The 25,432-nt window shown below is 44.5% G+C and overlaps 1 protein-coding gene across 1 annotated transcript in view; it reads left to right on the top strand.

Annotated features, from left to right (window-relative positions):
* Window positions 1-24,975, top strand: part of N4BP1 (NEDD4 binding protein 1) — a 120,216-nt gene extending 95,241 nt beyond the window's left edge. Inside the window, exons 4-9 of the mRNA XM_004690323.2 lie at window positions 2,687-4,374; window positions 12,553-12,683; window positions 14,304-14,400; window positions 17,764-17,871; window positions 19,354-19,461; window positions 20,480-24,975. Coding sequence (XP_004690380.2) covers window positions 2,687-4,374; window positions 12,553-12,683; window positions 14,304-14,400; window positions 17,764-17,871; window positions 19,354-19,461; window positions 20,480-20,834 — 2,487 coding nt within the window. The 3' untranslated portion in view covers window positions 20,835-24,975. The remainder of the gene's footprint in view (window positions 1-2,686; window positions 4,375-12,552; window positions 12,684-14,303; window positions 14,401-17,763; window positions 17,872-19,353; window positions 19,462-20,479) is intronic.
* Window positions 24,976-25,432: the final 457 nt, after the last annotated feature.

Genomic DNA, 25,432 nt, shown 5'->3' with positions numbered 1-25,432 from the left:
ACAGAAAAATCCAATAATCTTTTTAGAAAGTGGACTTTCTAAAGCAGACCTTTCACCAAAGAGAAAATGTATATGGAAAATAGCAAAAGGTGCTCAGGATAGGTAAACAAAGACTGTGATGAGATACACTACATTCTTATTAGAGCAACTTAAAAACGAAAAAGTGGCTGTATCAACTGCTGATGCAAGACATTGCTAGTGAAATGTAAAATGGCATAGCCATTCTGACACATGATCTAGCATTTATCCCAAGGAAATTAAAATCTAGTTCCACAAAAAAACCTAAACATGGTTGTTCATAACCACTTTATTTTTTTGTTTTAAAAAAGATTTATTTATGCATACAGAACTGGGGTACAGGCCAGAGGCAGAGGATGAGAAGATTCTCCAGAGACAGAGTGGGCAGCTGAACAGGTGGAATGATGAAGTACATTGCTCCGGGGAGCAGTGGGCAAGACAAGAGAGGTCTGCTATGCCATGTGGGTTGCTTCAGGGTCTGGGGATCAAACTCATGTTGTAGTGGATGCAACTAGCTTCATAATGTTGTGCTTTACCTTTGTGCCACTGGAGAGGGCCCCACTTCATTTTTTTTTTTTAAAGATTTATTTGTGCATACAGAATTGGGGTACAGGCCAGAGGCTCAGGGGCAGTGAGAGGCTTCGCCAGAGACAGAGTGTGGAGCAGAACAGGCAGATCGACGAAGTTCACTGCTGAGGATGGCAGCGGGCGGGTCAGGAGAGGTCTGCCGCACCATGTGGTCACCTCCGGGGCAGGTGGGAATCGAACTCATGTGGAAGTGGCTTTAGCTTCTTAGTGCTGTGCTTTAACCCGCTGCGCCACCAGAGAGGGCCCCCCCCCCACTTCATTTTTAATAGCCTCGAATAGTAACAACTAGAGGGTCTGTCCCTCGGTAGATTAATTGTGGAATAGTACTCATTGGTAGCAAGGAATGAACTGTTGATACATGCAACACCTCAAGGCCTGCCCAAGTTACCAATTTTATTATTTGTATGTGTGCACACAAGTGTTTGCTTAACACTCTGCTTTCATTAGTAACCTAATTGCTAAAAATCCTAGTTCTCTTACCTCATTCAGTCCTCCTTCAATACCAAATTTAACTAGAAACCCACTTCAGTTTTATATCCGAGAATGGTAGTACTCTGTAGCACTCTGATATTTTAAAAAAGATTTACAGTGGAATGTTACTCGGCAATCAAAAAGATAAACTCATGCCCTTCATAGCAGCATGGATGGAGCTCGTGGAAGGGATTATATTCAGCGAAATAAGCTGGAAAGAAAAAGAAAATATCAAATAGTCTCACTTATAGGAGGAATATAGAGAAAAAAATAACTATAATAAATTAAAAATCCAAATTATCAGGCAACTATAGATCAGAGGCATTCTGTAGGGGAGGAGGAGGGAGAAGGACCAGGACAGGGGTGGGAAGAGCACAGGGGACTAGGGTTAGGGTGTGTGGGTGAATTGGTGGTGAGAATTTCATGGGGAAACCATACATTGAAAAAAAATGTAATGAATACATTTAAAAATTTAAAAATAAATAAAACAGCAACCCAACAGTCAAAAAGGTTTTTTTTTTTTAAATTTGCATGCAAGAAGTGGGATACAGGCCAGAGATGGGAGGGGTGGTGAGGGGGGAACAGAATAGGCAGGTCCACTGACATACACTGCTGATGGTAGCAGCAGGTGGGTCAGGAGAGGTCACCTTCCTGGCGGGCAGCATAAATATCATGCTGCAGTAGCTGTGGGAAGCTTTGTAGTGCTGCACTTTAGCCCATTGTGCCACCAGGGAGGGCCCTAGCACTGTGATTTTTTATGTTTAGATCTGCAGTTAAATAGTCTGGTCTTTCTCAAAAACTAGCCATAAAATTATAGGGTATACATTGTTCCAGCCAGCTGGGAAATTTTTTTTGTTGAATTAATATGTTTGATTTTTAAGTGATCAATTTATTTTATCTGGAAGCCAAGGACAATAGTAGCAAATCAAACTCAAGGTTTGTTTTCAAGTACTTTGACATAATTATCTGACCTCTTTACTGTGTCATAGTAATACATAATAGTGACAAACAAAGATGTCTCTTTATCCATGTAATAAATAAATCCAGTTTGGCCATTATCCGTTGTATAGCTGGGAAACCTCTAAAGATCACATTGTAAGATACAATATTGGAATGTTGTTATAAATACCTGCATTGTAGACCTAGATACAAAGCTTTTGATTTCTCTGAAGATGATTAAGCAAGGTGTATGTTATTTTAAATCTTTATTTAAAACACAGCAATTTTTTGGGCCCTCCCTGATGGCGCAAGGGGTTAAAGCACAACACTATGAAGCTCTCTACAGCTACCTCAGCACAGGTACCATCCCCAGCCATGGAGGTGACCCACATGGCACAGCAGATCTCACCTGTCTTGCCCGCTGCTCCCCTCAGTAGTGTACTTCATTGATCTGCCTGTCCTGCTCCCCACTCTGGTAAATCCTTTCACTGCCCTTGCACCTCTGGCCTGGACCCCAGTTCTGTGTACATAAAGTAATAAATCTTTTAAAAGAAAATACGTAGCATTTTCCCCAAAAGAATAGCATGCTTTTGATTTTTAGGCAGTTTGAACAGTTACATGTGTAACAGAAACATTTCGTAAATTCATCTAATTTCTATCTTCTTTACAGGAATATATTAAAGGGATCTGTGAGCCTGAACTTGAAGAAAGAGAATGTTACCCCAAAGCCATGCACTGCATTTTTGTTGGGGCCAAGAGCCTATTTCTGAAGAGCTTGATTCAGGACACCTGTGCTGATCTCTGCATTCTAGACATTGGTCTGCTTGACATCAAAGGAAGTGCTGAAGCTGTGGTTATGGCTAGAAGTCATGTTCAACAGTTTGTAAAGCTGTTTGAGAATAATGAGAACCTCCCTAGCAGTCAGGAAGAGTCAGAGGTAAAAAGGGAATTTAAACAATTTGTTGAAGCTCGTGCAGACAACTACACAGTGGACTTGTTGCTCTTGCCTACTTCCTTGAAAAAAGAACTTTTGACACTCACACAAGGTGAGGAGAATTTGTGTGAAACAGGAGATGATGATGTTGTTGAAATTGGAGATTCAAAACAAACAGAGTTCACACAGAATGCTGCCACAGGACTGAGTATTTCCAGAGATGAAACTGTTTTGCAAGAAGATGCAAGAAATACAGCTGGGACTCCTGTTTCTGAGCTTACAAAACAAATGGACACGATCTTTTCCAGTTCACAAGATGTACTTTCTGTTCCAATAAATGGCCTAACCCCAGATGAAGAAGCGTTTTCCAAAGATAGAGTTTGTCACAAAAGGAGATTTTCTGATTCTGAAGAAAGGCATACCAAGAAACAATTTTCTTTGGAAAATGTTCAAGAGGGGGAGCTTTTGCAGGAGGGTAAGATATCGGCTGGAAATGTGATCATTGACTTATCTGATTCTTCTGCTGATACTGAAAATGTAAGTCCAGATGTAAAAGACACTACCGAGGAAATGGAATACAATATCCTCGTCAACTTTTTTAAAACAATGGGTTATTCCCAAGAAATTGTTGAAAAGGTCATTAGAGAGTATGGTCCAGCCACTGAACCGTTACTGCTCTTAGAGGAAATTGAAAAGGAAAATAAAAGATTCCAAGAAGACAGAGAATTTTCAACTGGTACATATCCAGAGACCAACAAAACCAAAACTAAAGGTGTTTGTAGCAACACAAAAGAGCTTATAACAGAGTCTACTCCAAAGAAAACACAAACTCACACACAGCAAAATACAACAGAGAAATTTTCTCAGTTGCCATTAAAAGTAGAGTCAAAACCATGTACCTCAAATTGCAAAATTAACAATTTCAGGACAGTGCCAGCAGAACAGAAACCAGAAAGTTGGGGTTCAAACCCAAACTACGTTTGTAACATAGACCTTGAAACCGATGGCCTTTCACCCTGTGTTGCTCCTTCAAGCCCCAAAGAAGTAGTCAGTTTCGTTTCAAGAGGAGCTTCAAGTCACCAGCCCAGAATTACAATTTTTCCTGAAAATGGTCTACAGCAGCAAGCGGAACCCTTGCTTGCACCAAGTAATACGAAGTCTGTATGTGAAAACCGTCCAGGATATTGTGGCTCTCCTCATTCTAAGCCAAATTGTCCACCCCTTTCTCCACCAACACCCCAGCTGTTACCTTCAGTTGCTGATGCAAGGTTGGCAGGATCTTGGGATCCCATTGATTCTTCAGTCACCGGGGTTCAAAGGTTTCGAGATACTCTGAAAGTACCCTACAAGCTGGAATTAAAAAATGAACCAGGGAGATCGGACTTGAAGCATATTGTTATAGATGGGAGCAATGTTGCAATTACGTAAGTCCACGCTCGCTCCACAGATTTCATTATGCTTTTAAGTAGGGCTCCAGGCAGGGTGTTAATACTTACATGTGTTTATAGGACTTTTCCTGTGTATGTGTGTAGCCTTATTTGGAAAAACAGCAATTAGTTTATGGAAGTTGTGTCATCCCATCTTGGGTTGTACAGTACAGTGCTTATCCCTGATGAAGCTGTATTTCCCACTGTAAGAGGTGATAGAAAAATTGGCTTTCACATTGCATTGCCCAGTGATAAGCAATATAGAGACTGACTTTTTAAAGGCACTCTTTTTTTTTTTTTTTTTGGTTTTTATTCCCCCAATTCCAGTAGTTACTGAATAAGAGGATGGAGCTCACTGCAAACAAGATTTTTTTTGTTTATGTTATGATCTGGCCAGTATGTAATCAAGAGTATGCAGTAACAGGTATGGTGTTCCTCTGTTTTGCTTTTGTTGTACAGTGATAGCAGTTTCCTTCTGAAGGAAATTCACCTGTTTGAACTTCTTTATGGGCTTCTGCTTTTACTCAGTTTGTATTATTGCTTTTAGTAAAAAGTTTTAAATAATTTTTTTTCTATTTAACCTGTCTTGGAATCCTCTTAGACTTCTGACATTCCACCTCAGGTGTGGGGTTGGGTTTCTGTTCTAGGGCATAGTTTAATATGGTAGCTAAGAAGAGTGTGAGGGAGTGTCGGGTCTCCCCTGCACTCCCCAGCCTTTGATCATGGACAAATTCCAGCCTGTTGTGTTTCTTTTGCTGCAGTCTGTTGCCTTTGGCCAGTCTTAAGTTTATCGTGCCGTGTCAGCTATTGCTAGGTAAAATCACTCCCATTTTCAAAATAAGTCGCTCACTTGATTTCGAAGAAGTCTTCAAAGTCTTGCAAAATAGCTGCATTTCAAGCAAAGGGGCCCCTGGACTTGGAATAGGGAAGTGGAAACACTTTTCTGAGTTGCAGAGTGTATGACTTCTTCCCTGGAATTTCAGACAGATTAGTTTGTGCTGAGTTTTAGGGAGATTTGATGAGCTTGAACTGATATTTTTTATTGTTTGAATATATGTGCTTATTTTTGTTATTTTGATAGAATTTTCAAACAGAGACAATGAAAGATCAACTTAATATAATGATGCCAGTGCTGATTGTGCTCACCACCCAATTCGGAGGTTGTCAGTAGTTTTGTTTCATCATTTCCAATATTGTTTCATTTGTACCAGCTACCTCTTGTGTTATTTTAAAGGAAACCTCACATACGTAATTTTTCCCTAAACATTTTAGTATCAAATTTTTTAAAGTACATGGAGTCTCTTGATTTTTATTTTCTGTTATTGAAGCTGCACTTTGCTGTCAAAAAAAGAAAGAGTCCAGCATTTGAAATATTATGCTTTGAGGATAGTAAAACTATGCAGTATGCTTGCCTTCGTTTCCAAATGTCTGTTGTCATGTCATTTCTCTTTTTTTTTTTTTTGGGGGGGGGGAGTTCTTTTGGGGAAACCCAGATCTAAGTAAAAATACAAAATTCTATTTCAGTCATCTACAATCTTTAGTCCATTACAAGTTCCTCATTGTTAAAATTTCTTGAACCAACTGATACAAAATTTAGGTCATGATTGTGAGTAATACTAATCTTTTTTTCATGTTTCTATATGTAGAAAGATTTCCCAGATTGATGTTCAAAGAATAAGAAATGCAAATGAACATAAATGAACAGTGATGGTGACACTTTGAAAAATTCTTTTTGAGCAGTAACTAGGATATTTCTTAGAGGGATCACTATCGGACTTTAGGGTGGTGCTGTCTAACCATGACAGGATGTTTTGCATATTTAGTCCCTCCCACTTTGCCTATAGTGTGGGGGCGTGGCATGCCCCCAGTTATTGTGACACCTCAGTACACTGCTACATATTTCCTAACATCCTTGAGTACAGTGTCATCTCTTTTGGAAATCAGTGAGTTAATCACTAAGGGAAATCACAAGCTAATTATCTTTTTTTTTAAGATTTATTTATTTGTGCATACAGAACTGGGGTACAGGCCACAGGCTCAGGGGCGGTGAGAGGCTTCACCAGAGACAGAGTGGGGAGCAGAACAGGCAGATCAACGAAGTACACTGCTGAGGGGAGCAGTGGGCGGGTCAGGAGAGGTCTGCCACGCCATGTGGTCACCTCCGGGGCAGGCGGGAATCGAACTCAAGAGGAAGCGGCTTTAGATTCTCAGTGCTGAGCTTTAACCCGCTGCGCCACCAGGGAGGGCCTCTTTTTTTTTTTTTTAACTTGCTTTTAGGAGGGTTCCGATTTTCTTTAAATTCACAAACGTTAGAATGTGTTATCCTAAGAAGAATGCATATTGATCTGAAAATACTTGCAGTTAAAATTAACTTACTCTGGGGAGTAACCTTTTAATGTATAGGGTTTTATTTTGGAGTGCCAACTGTTTTGGAACAAGATAGAAGTACTGGTTGCAGAACATTGTGAATCTACTAAGTGCCAGTGATTTGTCCACTTTAAAATGATTAATTAACATTAAGTGAATTTCATCTCAAATTTTTAAATGTTTGGGAAAAATTAACCCATATTCTAAATAAATTACTTCAATATTAAATGTGAATTATAAAGTACTAAATTCTACGAAGGCAGTGATTCGTGTCCATTCACTGAACTGCCCCTAGGGTTCATGTGCCTGGCTTGTGGTAACCAGTCGGTAACAATTTATTGAATGATTTGAAGATAAAAGAAAGGTTAGAAATTTAGAAATTGTGGTATACTCAGTGGAATACTGCTCAGCTACAAAAGAGGTGAGAGGTGAAATAGTGTCCTTTTACACAGTATGGATGAATCTTGAGGTGATTATGCTAGGTGAAATAAGAAAATGAAAGGCTTTTCAAGTGAAAATTAGGAATTTTGTGGAATACACAGCTGAAGAAACAAAAGTAACTCTTAAACTGAAAACTATGGTGATTACTGGTGGGGTGGTTGAGCAGGAGGGACCTTGGTGGGGGGCAAGTGAATCATGTAGACATATTGAGGTGTAAAGTTATGTTTCCAAACTTTATATATTTTTATATATAAATGATATGACTGACAAATTAATAAAATTCTAATGGAAGAAAAGATTAGGATTTTTAAAATGACTTTCATTACTCATTTATGATTTGCTATTTAAACCATTACTCCAGTGGTCAGTTTGCATTGAATTTCAACTGAGGCCATATATTTAATTCAACAAATAAGTGGTTAAATACCTGTTAATATGAGCTACTATACTTATTTGCTTTTTAAAACTTAATGTCCACCTTAGCTTTGTGAGGTAAAGATTACCTATAATTTACATGTCATAAAAAGACTTAAGTTTTAAATCATATTCAGGATTGTACACATTTGTGTCTGTATTACTTTTTGCTCCTTCTCTTTCCACAGGAGTTTCAAGTTTTTAGGCCATGACAACATTGGATGCTTAAATTCTCGAGTTGCTAAAGTACCATGAATTAACCTCGCTCCTTTTACTTTAAATAGTTGAGGAAATAGTTAAAAAGGAAATACAAGTCCTAAGCACTAGATCTGTGGGTTTGAGCTTCACCTGTCACAGGGGCCCACCTGTCCCAGGGTTTTGCAGAGCCTTTTGTTTATATGCCTCTGTGGCACACACACTGTGAGAAATTTCATAAAACCCTACTTGGTGCCGCTGCTGATGCATATCTGTACTTGGTTTTTCCCCCTTGTCACCATGAATGAGTCAATTGATGAGTAAATGGAAATTGTTGGCGGTACATGGCTAGACATCACGGCGGCCTGCTATCACTGGCTCTGTCACTTGGCTCTGTCCGTCTGAAACTTAGCATAAGAGCCCCCGACTTCTCTGGGTAGATGATTTTCCAAGTAGATGATGTTTACCCGCTAAGGTGCCAGTACTGTGTGTCTTACCCGTCTTTCAGACTCTTCACTCTCATTTCTCTGTCTGGGCCCCTTGGCTATTTTTATCAAGTGGAAGCTATGGAAGGGCTCTCTTCTCAAGGCAACTGGGGGGCATTTCCTGTTTCCCCGTACTGCCGCAGCTGGTTTGTGACGGCCATGAGTTTTTGTTAATCTGTCTCATTTCTTGGGACGCTCTTCCTTCCAGTTGACTTCTAAGTATGAACAACCAGGTGGTAAAACTTGTTTAAAGTTTTGTGGAAACAAATTTAAACCTCCCTTTAAGCCTTTACACCTCGGTAAATACATATTTTGAACTGCTGTTTTTATGAATAACATTAATGATATTTTTGGGTTAATCAAAGGTGATTTGATCTTATAACTGAAGACATGTTGGAAATTAGTCTGAAGCTAGTGTCTGGGGTCTAGAGCAACAGTTTTCATCAACTTTGTATCCACCCCACCCCACCTGTGACCCAGTGTGGTGGGAACTGTGTAATCTCCTTCCACTTGGCTCTTACTGTTGCCCTCCACAGAAAAATTTAAGAAAAGAACAGAGGTCACATCTGTATCTGTTGACTAAGCCAAGGAGGCACTTGACAAACTTTAAGTGTATTGTTTTCAGCACATATTGTACCTTCTTTTTTCTAAGAACTGAGGGCTGTTTTATTTTGGATTTTCATGTTTGGTCTATGGTTGACATTCACTCTAGGCCTGTCTTTACTGTTAAGCAATTGGGATGATTCATTGTTTTTAAAGATTAAAAAGAAGATTCTGGCTACAAAAACTACCCAGCTTTTTTTTTCAGTAACAAATGTCATATTGCTACATTCTTGCCATATTTTGAAGCTTCTAGATAAACATTTACTGATTGGTTCATGAAGAATTTTTTTTTTTTTTTCATTTACATGCTTTCTGAGGTCTGTAAAGCTTATGTGTGGTTCCTGGAGAATAAAATGGGCACTAGCCCCTAACAGGAGATTTTGAACACCTCTCTGGAAGTTAGATGGTAGTTGGATGGCCCCTGCTCTGTGAGAAGTACATTTCGCTGGGAATAGTGCCACTGTGGGTGGTAAATAGGAAGGGAATGGCCCAGGCGTCCAGAAGCCCAGTCTCTGCCAGTTCACTTACCTCTGGCAGGGTAACTTGGGTGGGTTTCTGTCGTCTGTGTGGTATTTTTATTCGTTTGTAATAGTCTATTTTTTAATTAAAAAAATTTTAATTTGGGGGAAGATTATATCTTTTTCCTCTTCCATATGTGCACATGTTCCACTCACCCTCTACCAAGTTGCTCATGCAGTTTGCCTGCCTCCCTCATACCCTCCTCATTCCATCTTTGCGTCTCTTCTCGCCTGTGACTCTGGTGCGCAGTGGATATAAAAGTTGGAGGGAAGAAGAGATCATGGAGGGCATGTGTCTGCAGGTGGCATCACAGATGAGTTCTGAGGACATTGAGGGAAGAGGCTACAGGGAAGGAAGCAGCATAGGGACAAGCTCAGAGACAGTGCAGCAACAAGGTCATCTGGCCCAAGCCAGGAGAGTGTGTGGTGCTAGTGGAAGTTGAGGTTGGCTTTAGCCAGTTTCCCTCTAACCACTACAGTGCAGAGACCTCGAAGCCCACTATGTGGCGCAGATCTGCCCGAAGGAGAGTGCCTTGGGAGGGCACCCGGCTGCACCTCCTAGTCAGGCTGCTGGTGCTTGCAGGGTTGACTAGGGCACGCTGTGCCTGCTGTAGCAAGACTTGGAGGGAAGGCAGTAGCTATTTAGCAAGGAGACTGGACATGTAGCAAAGCAGACGTGTAGCAGCAGTTTACTGTCATTGCAGTATAGTGTTGTTGAAGCGGTGAAGGGAGATTATGCTAAACTCATCAATTGTGGCATCCCAGTTTGAAATTGTGTGCTAGTTTTCCTTTCTAATATACGTGGGCAGACAATTTAACTACCACTTATAAACCTCCAGGCTTTTAAAAGATACCTCTTTATTTTTATTTTTGTAAAGATTTGTTCATGCATACAAGAATTGGGATGTAGGCCAGAGGTGTGCAGGGTGTGAGAGGAGACAGAATGGGGAGCAGATCAACTGAAGTACACTGCTGAGGGGAGCAGCAGGCAAGGCAAGAAAGAAAGGTCTGCTGTGCCATGTGGGTCAGCTCCCTGGCCAGGGATCAAACACTTGCAGTAGTGGGTAGCGATGGCTTCATCGCTTTTTAACTCCTGTGTCACCAGGGAGGCTAAAAGTTACCTTTTAAAAACATCTCTACTTTTCACTTAGCTGCTCGAGAATATTTTAAATATTTCCTCCTCTTTTTTGAGAAGAGACATTAGATTTTTAGAAGGCAGCCCTTTTTTTTATTTTTAATATAGTAGTTTATTTTTACATCGTTTTGTGTCTTTTTCCATCTCAGTTGTAATCCCCATGGGCTTCCCATTACCAAAGCACCTGTGTGCCATCACCATAATCCAATGCACTTCCTTCTCCCCACTGTTTTTGATCCCATTCATGGGGGCCCTTTTTAAATCTGCACCAGGAGTCACAAACTGGGCCAGATCTGGCCACCACCTGATTTTGTAAGTACGGAACTTGGCTGCACTCATGCACATACACTTGGCAAGATGAGTAGGGCAGCAGAGACCTACCAGATGGCCTAGACAATGCATCTGGGCCTTTCCAGCAGAAGTAGGCTGCCCCATGTGCTGTGCTGTGTGCTCCACACCCTCCTTGGTGCTTCCTGCAACAAAGTCGACTAGTTTGGCTCCCGGCAGCTTCACTAGATCCTTGCCCTCACTGACACATGCTATGCAATTTCTGTTGACCGACAAATTCCGAATGGAAGGGAAAAGCTCTGAGAAATCAGAATTTCCATTGCTAACTTATGTTACGACCTCCTTTTTTTGTATAGTCATAATTTCAAAACTATTCTGAGCAACCATCAGTTTGCAACTGGATTGCCTTAGCTTCATAAATTGGCTACCTGGCTGGGACAAAGTTCAAGCTGGCCCAGGGCAGGAAATTCCTCTGTGTCAGGAGATAAAAGGCAAGCTCCAGAAGAGATAAGACTCGCCCCTGCCCCCCTCCAACCCAGAGCGACATTACTCCTGGGAAGCTTCCTTGGTCTTTTGAAACAAAAAGCAAACCTCTGATAAAACACCTATGGCATAAGGACTCATGGACAATTTCCTAACATTGACACAGGTTTTGCTTAATGCATGACTGTGGCTTCCTCTTAATTTACCCTTTTCATAACAATCACTAACTACTCCCTGCTAGTCTTAATTAATCTTTTCCTAAAATAAATACTCACTATTCTCTGCTAGCCTTAAGTTAGCCATTAGCTTTTCTGTAGACAATCACTGATGACTCTGCTAACACAATTTATGCCTTCCCTAGGACCCTTAAATCCTTTGCTAACAGCTCATCCTTTCCCAGACCCCTTATCTTTTGAAGTCATAGTTAAACATCCGTATACATGAAAGTTATCTCAAAGATGTATAGTCTAGTATGCCATAAAGTATCAGGAGGATGTATTGTGCCCTCTTCCTTTGGAACTTCTATGCTGATTTCTTATTAATATACCTGATGCATTATTGTAACTACTTACGAAACAGTACAAATAAAGACCTGCTAAAAACATGAGCGGGAAGATTTGCACCCAACTCTGACTCCCATGTCACGCCCACTCCCTTTCCCCCCCTTTTGGAATCTCCGCTGGCTGACCGCCTTCCCACCTTAAGGGCCTGTCTGCCTGTTTTGCCCTCTGACAGCCTGTGGCCCGGCAGGTCCCTGACACCTCACCTTCTTTCTGAGTGGGTTTCCCAGGAAGAGGGTGAACCCTTTTGGAGCCAAAGGCCTGAAGAGGTTGCGGAGTGAGGACCATTGGACGGGATAGCCAGAGTCACAGCGCTTCTGCCCCCACAATAGGCTTCATTCTTAGAGGCCAGTGACCAAGAGGGTTCTTTAGAATAGACTCTTCATCTAGGAAATCAACGATGAAGAGTGATAAACGCACATTAACTGGGATCTCTCAATGTCCTTTACTGCAGCTGACAGTCCAGTTTGTAAAAGATACCAGAGAAATCATGAAGCTATTAAGAATCACAGCTGCAAAAGGTTCTGTTTTGGCTTTGCAAAGCAAACTATGTGATGTAATATAAAAAATGTAGAGTATAAAAGGGAATTTTGATGTTTTGTTGTATGTGGAATTTTTACCTTTTGCTTGTTAAACCTGCTCCCACATGCTTTAAACTGAAATAAATTCTACCTTTTTCCTTATAGACATGGTCTGAAAAAGTTCTTTTCTTGTCGTGGAATTGCAATTGCAGTTGAATATTTTTGGAAACTTGGCAACAGAAATATCACTGTATTTGTCCCACAGTGGAGAACAAGACGTGATCCTAATGTCACAGGTGAGGCAAGCCAATTATTTTCAGATTTCTAATTAAGTGCTTAATTTCAAAGTAAATGCAGTTAATTAATTGCAAAATGCCTTCGGATAGGTCATATGCCGTATGTCAACTGTTTCAAAAACAAGACAAAATCCTTTGCCCCTAGTAATAAATTTATTGAAGAGAGCGTTGCAGCTTACCAAATAATTTGGGGCATATAGAAAGAATGTTAGAGTTTATTAGGCATCATAAACATTTTCTTTAAATATGTTTTCCTATTGGCCTAGGTATTCTGCCTTTTTAAGTAGTGTTTTTGGAAATGGTCACTGGATAAACTCGTAATCCGCAAGTAGAGTATCACTTTAACGGGCTGTTGAATAACTTCATATATAAGTCCTTTGTGTTAATCATACAGATTGTATGACCTGCGAGCCACACACGACTCAAAAGTATTCCAAAGAAACTTAAGGTTGGTTTATCCTGGGTCGTGACAGGAAGTGAAAGGGCTGTTCCAGGGGGCTTTGCACACCAGCAAGATCTAGAAATAAAGGGGAGATTGGGAAAGAAAGGGCATGTACACTCACCCAGCACATTGAAGAGAAAATTAAACTTAACCACTCTGGAGGTGGAAACAGTATCTCAGCCTCCCTCATTGTGAGCACCGTTATTTGTCCCAACAAGTTTTTGAGGAATGAGGTAGATTCCCTCGTTTTGTAGTTGTTTTGGCCATCGGATCGTGTTGGCTAATGTGTTGTGACGTCGAGGACCACAAGGCACCACTTGAGTTTAGGTCAGGGTGAGTAACGTGTGGATCTGTTTGGAGCTTGTTACTTTGTGCCCATTGCTGGGTTTTGGAGAGGTGGCTTTGGTCCTCCTTTCCCTTTTGTCACGGCCGCCCCATGAAACTACATGTGCGTGTCGCTGAGCGACAGGGTAGATAGTATGCCAGCCAGAGGGGCTCTTGGCAGGCGTGGGGTCTGCAGCGCAGCTTGCCCCTCACTGCGCTGCCGCCACCATTGTACACCTGCTCCCGCCTTTGTCTTGGGCCCTTGTCATCACTCTTAGTCCTCTACTGCTTGTGATGTGACTGGCTTATAACAGGAGTCATGAAATGTAGATTTATGGCTGATCTTACTAATTAGAGAAGCAAATGAGTTGAACTTTATTTTTTTTTTAATATTGGTATATTTATACATACAGAACTGGGGTACAGGCCAGAGGTGCTGGGGCTGTGAGAGGATTCACCAAGACAGTGGGGAACAGAACAGGCTGACTGATGAAGTATACTGCTGAGGGGAGCAGCGGGCAAGACAGAGGTCTGCTGTGCGTCACCCCCTGGTGGGGGTCGAACTAGGTGCTGAAGTGGCTACGACCAGCTTATAGCACTTCAACCCGTTGTGCTGCCAGGGAGAGCCCCACTTTATTATCTATCTTAAAAAAAATGGCTCAAGTCAGCTTTTGCATTGCATTTGCCTTAGTATGTGCCTTGCTTTTTTTTTTTCCCCCATCCCATTGAGTTAGTAAAAGTGAGTCTGGTTGAACCAATACAGTTGTAGTTTTCCACAGCTCTCCCAGTGCAACATTTGGGGATATGTTTGTTTATTTTGTTTAACATACCTTTTTCTGAATGTGTATTCACAGAACAGCACTTCTTAACTCAGCTCCAGGAGCTTGGAATATTATCTTTAACTCCTGCACGGATGGTCTTTGGAGAGAGAATTGCTTCTCATGATGACAGGTAAATGAAAGGCCATTTTCCTTTCTAAGGTGGGTGCTGGGTGTTGAGGGGCCAGCCACCTGCTCAGTGGCTAGTCGTTCATTCATCTAGAACACACTCTTACAGGATCCACTTTACTTACAAGTGGAGATTTTGATACTTACGGTCACTGAGAATATATGCTCTGGTCTTTGCTGGATGGGTTTAGGAATGCTGCTGTAAAGCTCTTGGATTAGGATCTTGGTGGTTGGTTGGTTCTACTAAACATGGAGGGTAATCTTTAAGTAAAAACAGAGATTGCATTCTTCTGTGGTGCCCATGAGTAATTCTGTTTTGTTTTTAACAAACATTTAACAGATTAGCAAAGTAAAAACTATAAAATTTCCTAGCCTTTTAAAGTTTTTCTCCCCCATCAGTCATTGTGTTCTTTGCCTCACTTCATTCCTTCCCCTCTTTAACCTCAGAACCCTTAGGATATTTATTTAATTAATGCCCACTAGTTTTATATTCTCAACATTTCACATCAGCTTGCTATATAAATGCCCAGTATTTGTTTTTATAGTTCTGACTTATTTGCTATATATAATTCTCTCTAATTTCCTCCATTTTGTTGAAAATGGTGATACTTCATGTCACATGGCAATATAACATAGATGTGTGTATCTGTCACATCTTCTTGAACCAGTAGATAGGCATTTGGGCTACTTCATGCCCTTGCCTGGCTTTTGTAAAATGTCTGCCTTGTTTCTGTAAATAAGGCTGCTGTGAACATTGTGGAACATTTGTTGATGGTTTCATATTCTTTGTATATACCCAGGAGTATGTATATACCCAGGAGTAGGGCTGCAAGGTATTTCTGATTTCAGCTTTTTAAGGGAATCCAGACTGCTTTCTGTAATGGTTACACCAGTTCACATCCCCATCATAAGTGCTTTTTAACATCTCCTGGTTATCCATTAACGCTACAGCACTGTTCTCCAGCAGTGACTTGTTAGTCATGGTAATGTGTGAGCCCTCAGTATTTCTGCCACATAACAGAAGATGGCCTCTCTAGGTTACTTGACCCTAGACTAATAGGAACAAGCTTCATTTCTTAGATGCTAGTGCATCTACAGCAACAGGCTTTAACCTGTACCTTTCACAACCTTACTCAGTATCACCTGAATCTAATGCCCAGAGCCTGGTTCTGGGGATACATATGATCTTGCCACATTTCTGCCATAGGAGGAGGTCAGAGAAGGCACACAAATAGGTCGTATAGAGGAGTTTTGTTGTGGTTACATAAGAAGGTTCCATACTTGAACAAAACAGTGTTGTCCAGTCTGCTACTGTGTGGGAACTGAAGTGCTGGCTGTTGTTCCTTTCCTGTCTTTAATTTCCCCTTGTTTCATTCTGACTGGCAGCCCAACATTTCACCAGAATGCTTCCCCACCTTGAAGACAATATTTATTTAGTTTGTAACACAAGTGAATGACCGATAGTCAAATGTGTGCAAGAGAAAGATGCTTGGCTGGGGGCAGGGACTTGGGATAGCGACCCAGCAAAGGGCCCAGAGTGCCTTTCACAGCCCTTTCCCCTTCCCCAGGATGGTAGGAGAGACCAGATCGGTGTTAGTAAGAGAGAGAGTGCATGAGGACTAGGTCTAAAGGAGCAGCTTCATCTGGGGTGTAGATGAGAAAGTGCTGGGAAGCTGGGGTGGGGCACCTGTTCCAGCCCTGTGATTGTTGGGCCACTGGACGCATGAGGAGTCTTCAGATCCATTAACGCTACAGCACTGTTCTCCAGCAGAGTTTGAACCCATGTACTGGCATAAGGGTTTTTCTTTTTTAGATTTTTTTTTTTAACTTACACATACAAGAACTGGGGTACAGGCCAGAGGTGCGGGGGTGAGAGTATTCCCCAGAGACAGAGTGGGGAGCAGAATAGGCAGACTGACTGAAATACATTGCTGAGGGGAGCAGCAGGGAGACAGGCGAGGTCTGCCACACCATGTGGGTAAGCTCCCTGGCTGAGGATGGAACTTTTGCTGCAGTGGCTGAGGAGAGCTTCATAGTACTGCACTATTAACTCGTTGCGCCACCAGGGAGGACCCTGAAGACTAAGCTTTGCTAAACTCCCTAAATTCTCTTGAGTTTCAGCATACATGAATGTTTGCCCTTCCATAGTACATGCACCCAGAAATTTTACCACCTATTTTTGTTAATACTGGACAATATTGCTACTAACAACTCGACATATGCCAGTTAGACATAATTTATGATTATAAAGTGTCATTAATAAATTCAAAGAGCTAAATCATACTTAAGTCAGCAAGGTTTTCTAAGATCTCTGAAATTAACAAGGCATGTTTTTTGATCCCCTTTAAGTGCTAACTACTGCTAATGAAGGCAGTTGTTTGCAGTTTAATTCCAGCAATTTCTTTTTTCTTTTTTTTTTTTTAAGATTTATTTATTTGTACAGAACTGGGTTACAGGCCAGAGATGCGGAGGGTGAGAGAATTCACCAGAGACAGAGCGGGGAGCAGAACAGGCAAATCGACGAAGTACACTGCTGAGGGGAGCAGCGAGCGGGTCAGGAGAGGTCTGCCAGCCATGTGGTCGCCTCTGGGGCAGGCGGGAATCGAACTCATGCAGAAGTGGCTTTAGCTTCTTTAACCCGCTGCACCACCAGGGAGGGCCAGCAATTTCTTAATTTGTTGTTTCATTATCTTTGTCTGCATTGCTTTAGATGAAAGTGGTTCATCCTGACTAAGGGGATGAGACTTGAGTTTTCCTCACAGATCTCTCATTATGCGAATGTTGAAACATGAATAATCTTCAGCAATGAAATAAAATAAAAGTCTTCTTAATGTTTAATTCTGTTCCCTTTAACTTGGGCTAAACAGCAACAGTTCTAGACTGTTGTTAAGTCAGAATAGAAAAGTGAACCTCTGAATCTTCTGAAAATAATTGCAGGGTTGACTGTACCAACAGTTAATCGTAGACCCAGAGCCCAGCAGCTGGGCAGCTGAACTAGATGAAGGTTTCCCGAGCTGGTCAACTGGAATCCCTTCTCGGCTCAAGGCCTCATGCGTTATCTTATTGCCACTGATCATGGTGTATAGCCTTTTAGAAAAATGGTTGAGATTTCTTTTAAAATAAATAAATAAATAAATAAATGAGCGAGCAATAATTAGGTTGTTTGGAAACCAGGCTTCATGTATAGCCACTCTAGTAGTAATTTCAGTATTTCAAATTGATTTTCATCGACAGGCCTTGCCTGTTCTGCTCCAGCCTTGGTTAAATCTTTGTGATTTTCCTGTCAAGTCCTTTTTGCCTTACAACACAGCTGCTTTAAGCCAAGTATGTCTGCTTGCCCATTTTAACTTTTCTTATATTACCGTAGGTTTCTGCTACACTTGGCAGACAAAACTGGTGGCATAATTGTAACAAATGATAACTTCAGAGAATTTGTCAATGAGTCGGTCTCTTGGAGAGAAATTATTACGAAAAGGTAACATTTTCTTTGTCTTTAGTCAGCAATTTTTGTTTCTTCTTTGGTTTTGCTTGCACTGTGTGTTTTGTGCCTACCTCCTTTAGCCCGCGGAAAGCAGTGCAGGCCCCTGGCGTGCTGCCTGACTGCAGAGGGCCGGCTCCCCGGGTGCGCGGGTCCAGCCTGAGGGCGCAGCCGGGGTGATCCATGCTGGCCCCGCGGGCCGGCGTCCTCCGGAGGAGCAGAGCAGCCTTGTGGCATAGTCAGCGCCGCCGAGCGACGCCCAGGCAGATGCCCTGCCGCCCTGCTCTGCTCGGCCGCGGGCCCTGAAGGCTCTGCTCAGTGACAGCTGGTCCAGCAGGTGCCGTTGGGCTTTCACTTCTTGGGAGGAGGGAGTGTTTGTAGTGATATGCATGTTTTTCTTGAGTAGTTTTGTCGTGATATAATCATCTGTATTGAAAATGTTTGAATAGCATCCAGAACAGCAAGGTCAAGAGTTTAGCATTCACCGTTTGAAGTTTTTTATTTGTGATGATCCTGTAATATCCCAACTACTGAAAATCGCCTTAAGTTCATGAACACTGGCTTTCTGAACTTTTTATAAACAGGTATCACCCGGCCAGCTACAGCTAGATACTGACCTCTATTGAGGCATCACAGCTGCCCCTTGTGTGATACTTATTTTTTTCAGAATCACTGGAGGATTTTAGATTGGTTGTTTGTTGTAAGTGCCCAGGTGAGAGTTAATTATTACGTGTATTTTGACCCAAGTGATATTAAAAAACTATTATTAATAGCTGAATTGAGATCTGGTCTTTGACCTGCTGGGCAGTTAAGCCATTATTATGCTAGAACATGCTTCTGGTGGCTCTTTGTCCTGAGCCCACTGTCAGTATTTAGCACCTGATATCTGTAACCAGGGAAGATTTAAATGCATTCAGGCCTCAAGCACCAGCCTGGTGCTTTCAGAATTCAGAAGATAAGACAGAAACCAAAGTCTGGACACCATGTGCGTGCAAGGACGTTTGTTTTTCCTAGACCTGATCAGTGATACTTAAGATCTCAGGCGGTCTTCATGCAACATATTGCTTTCCTTTTTGTTTTTAAGTCATCTTCAATGGGTTTAACTGTATGCGTTGATTCAGAATCAAACCTTTGTTGGACACTTGTGACCTCACCTGCCAATCTTTAAGTATTACTTTTGAGTGTTTTATTAGATGCTGCTTCCCAAGGCCAGATAAAACTCTGGAGGTCTTTATACGAAGTGCGAGGGCCAACTGATAAGTTTCTTATACTCTGTTGTATTTGTATTCAAAAGAGACATTTAAACAGTATAATTTGGATATGTTTCCTTTTTTTTTTTTTTTAGGTAACTAAACAGTTTAATGATATATAGGTGACCACTGATTTGGGATTGGATTGCTCCTTTCAGACCTGCTCTCATATTTGCAGCAGTATAAGTGTTGTGTTTTCTCCAGCATCATTAATTGTCCTGTGTTGCAGATTGCTTCAGTATACCTTCGTGGGGGACATATTTATGGTTCCTGATGATCCTCTGGGAAGAAGTGGACCTCGACTAGAAGAGTTTCTTCGGAAGGAAGGCTTCCTTAGGTATTTTCTTCCTCAGATTGTCTCGTATTTACAAATTTATCTCAATAAAGTTCTCTGGGCTTTAGAGCAAGTAAATGGCATTTTTAAAAATTGCCTTAGATTAGCCCTGGTATAATAGATGTGGAAGCTAAGAATTGCAGGTACTCCCTCCTGCTTCTTACCCACAGCAAGAGAATTTCAGCCACTTTTGACACCTGCTGGATGTCAGTAAATCTTTCACCCAGATACCTTAGTTTGGACACCCTCTGTCAAGCTTCCATTCCTGAGGCCTGTGTCTAAGCACCAAGGCCCAACCACTAAGGCGCCGCGTGTAGAAGGCGTGTTTCCAGGTTCTTCCCCCTGGCAGTGGGGTTGGTCCGCCAGGTCTCTTCCCCTTCCCCTAGTTCTCTTTACGAAGGCCTTAACTGGTTGACTAAGGGTAGTGATAACCCCTCGTAAGGGACTACTGTCTAGGTTGACGTTGGGAAGCGTTCGGTCAGTCCCATTTCTCAGCTGTAAGCCAGAAATCAGGTGGGAGGCTTTTTATTGAGTAGATGCCCTATCATGCAAACGTGTGCGTGTGCACAGACACGACACATGCACGAGCGAACACGCTATGGGTGCCAGCACCTCAGGGTTGGCGGGGAAGGAGGAGTCCATGGTTGGACTTCTGCCCAAAGGTGGTCTCATTCTCCCAGCCCTGTCAACCCCACACAGAATCGGGATCTCCAGGAGAGAACCCTGCTGGCTGTACCTTTTGAGAACTCCCAGGCAGTTCTGACACCACCTGAGTTAGAGCCAGGTGACTGCACAAACTAGCACAGGCCTGGGCGGGCGGACCAACTTATGAAGAGCTGTCACCCCCGTCACCGCCAGCCTGGACATGTGTCAGCGTCATCCTGTCTGACCTGTAGCCCGCTCTCTTGCCTTCAGGAGCCAGGCTGCAGCATCTGGAGCCTCAAAGTCAGCAGCAGAAAGTTCAGAGGGTTTCAAGTTTATCTTTACAGCCCAACTCACCAGGTTTTGCTTACATCCACAGAGATATGCAGCCGCTGCTCAATGCCCTGCCAAGTGTGGGCATGTTTGACCCCAGCTTTAGAGTCCCTGGCAGCCAGGCAGCCGGCACCAGCCACCAGCCTCCCGCCCGAATTCAGGGCACCCCGCCCAGCCACTGGCTTCCACAGCAGCCCCACTTCCCTCTGCCGAACCTCCCCGGCATCCAGCACAACCTGCCCATGCCAGCACAGAGATCTGCTGCGGAAACCAGCGAGCTGAGGGAAGCCCTCCTGAAAATCTTCCCTGACTCAGAGCAAAGACTGAAAATTGACCAGATCTTGGTGGCCCATCCGTACATGAAAGACCTGAATGCGCTCTCGGCCATGGTGTTGGATTGAAGTCTGTCGGGAGCAGCGCTCAGGGCTGGAGGCCACACATGAGCTGGTGTGCGTGCGTGCGTGCGTGCGTGTGTGTGTGCGTGTGTGTGGCAGCGCGATGTGCCATAATGTGAAGAAACGGATTTCCCAGCGGAAATGCTGTTGTGTGTATAGGGGGAAATGTTTTGTGTATTAAAAAATCTGGGTTTTCAGAACCAGCTTTTTTCTATATATAAACTATGCTGCTATTACAGATTTAACATTTTCTGTAAAAGGAAAGTCTACATTTTCTGCCTGTTCAGAACTGTTTAATAGCAGTTATTCTTGAGTGTATTTACATTTTTATGTTTTTTAAACTATTTTCCTTAAAGCTGAAATATTGACAAATGGTTATGAATAGCCTTTCTAAATAAAAAGAGTTGCTTTCTTAGGGAAAGCAAGACCTCTTAAAGTATATTTTCTTGAGATGACTATGTCATGTCCACTAACATGAAGTATGCTCACCCCTACCAGCCTCCTCTGCCCTCACCCCTGGATTTAAGAGTTGGTTTTGCTCCTGTGGGTCTTTCCCTGGAGCCATTTGTGAGAGGGGTCAAGTGGTGCCACTAGATGGCACCGTGTGCCTGGCCGCTGTTCCCGAGCAGGGCAGAGTGGGACTCTGCGTGTGTCTGTCCGGTCAGGAGACACCTCGCCAGCCCTCACCTCCCGTCACCCTGCTCGCCCAGCCACGCCCACATCAGCTGTGGTGTGTGCGCACAGGGCCAGACCGATGTTCTGACACACCGCTGAGGCCTCGAAGTCCCAGCTTAGCCTCTGGTGATGATAATGGGGTGTGAGATATAATGAGAGCCCCATTATTGTGAAAATCCCAATGTGAAGATTGTGCAGCTTTGCCAAAAAATGGTTTTCTAAAGAATGACCCGAGCCAACACATAGCATTAGTAGCTTCCATGGAGGCCAGGGCCCTCACATTGAATTTTCCTGTCTCTCTCTCTACAGTGTCCTCCTAAGCAGCTCTCTGTGAGTCTTTCTCAAAATTGATATCTCAGTATTGTCTGTTTTCAATGTTGCTCAGTTTTTGTGTCAGTGAAGTTTTTTCTGAGTAACTAATTTTAACATCTTTACTATCTTCTTGACCTTCAAAGGGCTTTGTGTTTTATACCTGTCCCCCCCTCCCCGCCCCCAGGATGCTCACGCTCACTGTCAGTCTGCCCTGTGGGTCATGGCTCCTGTCCCCAGAACCAGCTGACCAGCTGTTGGGGGCTCAGTTCTGCTTTGTTCTTGGTGGTGACAGGAATTTCCCGGCCCCAAGCACGGCTGAGTCTCTCTCCCAGCTGCGCCTCGGGTGTGTCAGAGTCTTGAGCCCAGCTGGGTGAGTCCAGAGTCCTCCGGGTGGTCAGGCTTATGGTTGAGTCGTGTTTGCTTTTGGACACTTTACGGCGTGGACTTGGTTGTCAGCTCTTGCTCTGGGGCAGGTTGCCCATGTCACACTCTATGGAGGTGGAAGGGCCTGAGGTGGTACAGGAAGTGGCTCGGGTACAGCCGCCGTGCCCCAGCTCCGGAAGGGTGGTGTGGAGAACAGCAGAGCTGCAAGGGCTGCGGCCGTCAGACCTTCCAGCTCGGGCGTGAGCCGGCGGCCCCGCCAGTCCACCGTCCCTGGTGCAGAGCTTGGCTGCCAAGGTTTGCCCCAGGACCTCTGGTAGAGCTGCACCTTCGCTGTGCCAGAGGGAGCTGACTGGCCCTGGGCCAGGAGCTCCCTGAGCTCTGGAAGTGGCCTGATCTTGCCCATGGGGTAGGGAAGCCTGTGTTGTTAGCATTGTTTCTGAGCTCCTGCCCTGTCTTCTTCCTCAGGCGTGGGAAGGAAGAGTGCCGAAAACTAAGTGGGAGGAATACAGAAAAGCACTGATTACTTACCTTGGTGGGCATGATGAAGCAAATGTGAAGCATAGTTCATCATCTTTCTGAAATCCATCAAGTGTAGATGATACTTAAAAACAAAAGTTTTCAATTCAGTTATAAAAAAGGTCATTACCTGTTCTCAGACTCTTTTTAAAACTAGGCTCAGTGTCGATGTTACATAACACCGTCTCGGCAAAGGTAGAACATCTCTTGACTTTTGGTGGTAGAAGTAGAAGCATTTCCACCTCCCGTGGTAGATTTCTGAAGTGCTGCTTAGGGCGTGACAGCAGCCACGCCACCTCATTGGTGACGCCTTCATCTCTGGTGCAGCTCTGTGGCCTTTGTTTTGCGCTGCTGTTGTGGAAGGGCGGGCCCCCTCGGGGTCAGGAGACTGGCCGCTGTGCTCAGAGAGGTCCCCAGGGTTGAAGAGAAGGAGGCGGTGACGCAGGTAGCCCCTGGGCCTGTTGGACCTCTGCCAAGCAGCCTGGGTGGGAGCCCCTGCAGCCTGTGTGCTGGACACCAGCTCAGCCATTCCAGGTCAACATTTTCTGTCTGGCGTGACCACGTGCCAGGCGCTCGGCCTATTGCGGCTCTTAGAGTCAGTGAGAGGAGGGTGGAGCCTCGCGTGGTCGTCTCGTGGCACTTGCAGACCAGGATCCACACCTGAGCCTCACTCTCCCCACCGCCCTTCATGCCCTGCCTCTGCCCTCCCCGCCCTGGAGAAAGCCTCCAGCTCGGGCCTCTGAGGAGGAGCCTGGCAGCCTTCTCCCAGCCTCACATTCCTCACACTGTGGCCGCCTGCGGGTGTCGCGGTCCCTGGCCCGCTGCCCTGCCAGCACCTCCGCTCCGCACCGTCCGCATCCCTGAGCCCTGGCTCATCCTCTGATGTAGTTGTCCGTTATTCTGACTCACTTGAATTCATTATCTACCTCCCCACTTCCCCCCACAGTCTGAGGTCCTTCGGATCAAAATAAAATAACTGACTTCCCTAAGAGTCCGCTTTGCCACGTTACCTTGCCACCCAGCCACCGTGTAGACATGGCCTCGAGGAGGAGGCGGGCTGCCTGCCTGCTGTTTCAGAGGCCTCTTCGCACCCCACAATAGTGGCGTCCACACTCACTGGCCATCACATCTGACACCGTGACAATGTTTTCCGGGATTCCCCTCACTCCTAAATGGCCTTGGTTCCTCTTTCTGCTCTTAGACTAGTCCTTGACAGGCTTTCTCCACAGGAGGTTCTCAGACTGTGCCCACTCTGGGACTCAGTGGGGGCAGTTGCTATAGAAAGTGCAGACGACGGGGCACAACCCCGGGGGTGTTGATTGAGTAGCTGGGGAGTAAGGCCTGGGAATCTGCTGCTTGCACGCTCCCTGGCGAGTCCCTTGCGGGTGGTCCCTTAGCCCCCTCTGCCCTAAGTGCTGCGTTCCCTCTCCGCAGTGACTGGCCCTGCCCTTCAGGGCTGTGTGTCCAGCTCTGTCCAGAACGCCTGCAGCATCCTCAGCTGCTCCCCGGCCATTGCTTGCATCTGTTCCTCATTCTTCCCACCCCGCCCCGCCATGCCATGCGGCCCCCTCCCCCCGCCCCCCCATCCTTGTCTTGCCGCGGCCCACCTGTTGTGTTCTCACGACCTTCCTGCGTGTCAGCCCCTGACCAGTCAGCCCACCTCTCAGTTGTTTTCCTTTCCAGAAAACACTGGCACTGCTAGATTATCTACCAGATGCCATCCCTTTCCCCGCCCAGTGATACCCAGAGTATAAGTTCAGACTCCCTGAGTTAAGACTGACTGTTCACCCCCCGGCTGTACTAGTCTGCTGTATTCACCTGCGCCCGTCACTCACACACCACACACCCTCACAGTCACCTGTAGGCTCCTGCCTGCAAACGTCCCCCGCCACTGGCGATGCCCTTCCCCAACGACTTCCCCTTCAGAGTCCCAGCCCTGAGTCTTTGCGCCCTTGCCCCACGCTTCTGAACGGAAGCCACCCCTGTAGTGTTCTGTGACCCCACCGCACTGTGTCCTGCTTTGGGTACCTACCCCGCTGGCTGGTGGCACTGCAGCTGATCGTGTACTGTGTCTTACTCCCTTTCTAGACTGTGAGCTCCTCGCGGGCAGGGATCGTTTGTGTTCACTCTTTGTATTTTCCATGGCACCTAGCACAGTGCCTTGCACTTAATAGGTGCTCAATAAACATCTGCTTAATTAAACTAGAAGATGGTGCCTTTTTGATTGCGGCATCTGACAGCCACTAAGACCTTTAGGAATCCAGTTTTCGGCAGATGAGTTCGGGAATCCCTGCTGCTGTCGTGGACCCCAGATGAGGCATTGGCCTGGCTCCAGTTTTTCCTTCAAGGTTCCGACATGCTCTGGTCCAGAGAGACACACCTGACAGACAGCCAAACAGCGTGCTTGAAGTCCCTGACCACAGGTTGTCCAGAGGCTACCTGGCCTCAGCTAATGCAGTCAGAGCTGCTCCATGGGTTTTCCACTCTGCTGGGGGTGGCCAAAGAAATGTCATGTTCAGATCTGTGAAGAGGTAGTTTCCTGCCTGGTGGTATCTGTGGGAGAGCAGAAATAGGAAAAGCTTCCTGAGGACATGAGTTAGTTCTTGTCCTCACTGAAGCAGACCACACATAGGCCCTTCCTCAGATGCCCCATTCTAGTGTTTGCTTTTCTGCCTGAGCAGGGTCAGGTTGGATTTGCATCCTTGAAGGTGAGGAGT

This window comes from Condylura cristata, unplaced genomic scaffold (genome assembly GCF_000260355.1).
Source record: "Condylura cristata isolate star-nosed mole 26May11 unplaced genomic scaffold, ConCri1.0 scaffold00028, whole genome shotgun sequence".
Classification (NCBI taxonomy): Eukaryota; Metazoa; Chordata; class Mammalia; order Eulipotyphla; family Talpidae; genus Condylura; species Condylura cristata.
This window is presented reverse-complemented; position numbering and strand designations above follow the sequence as displayed.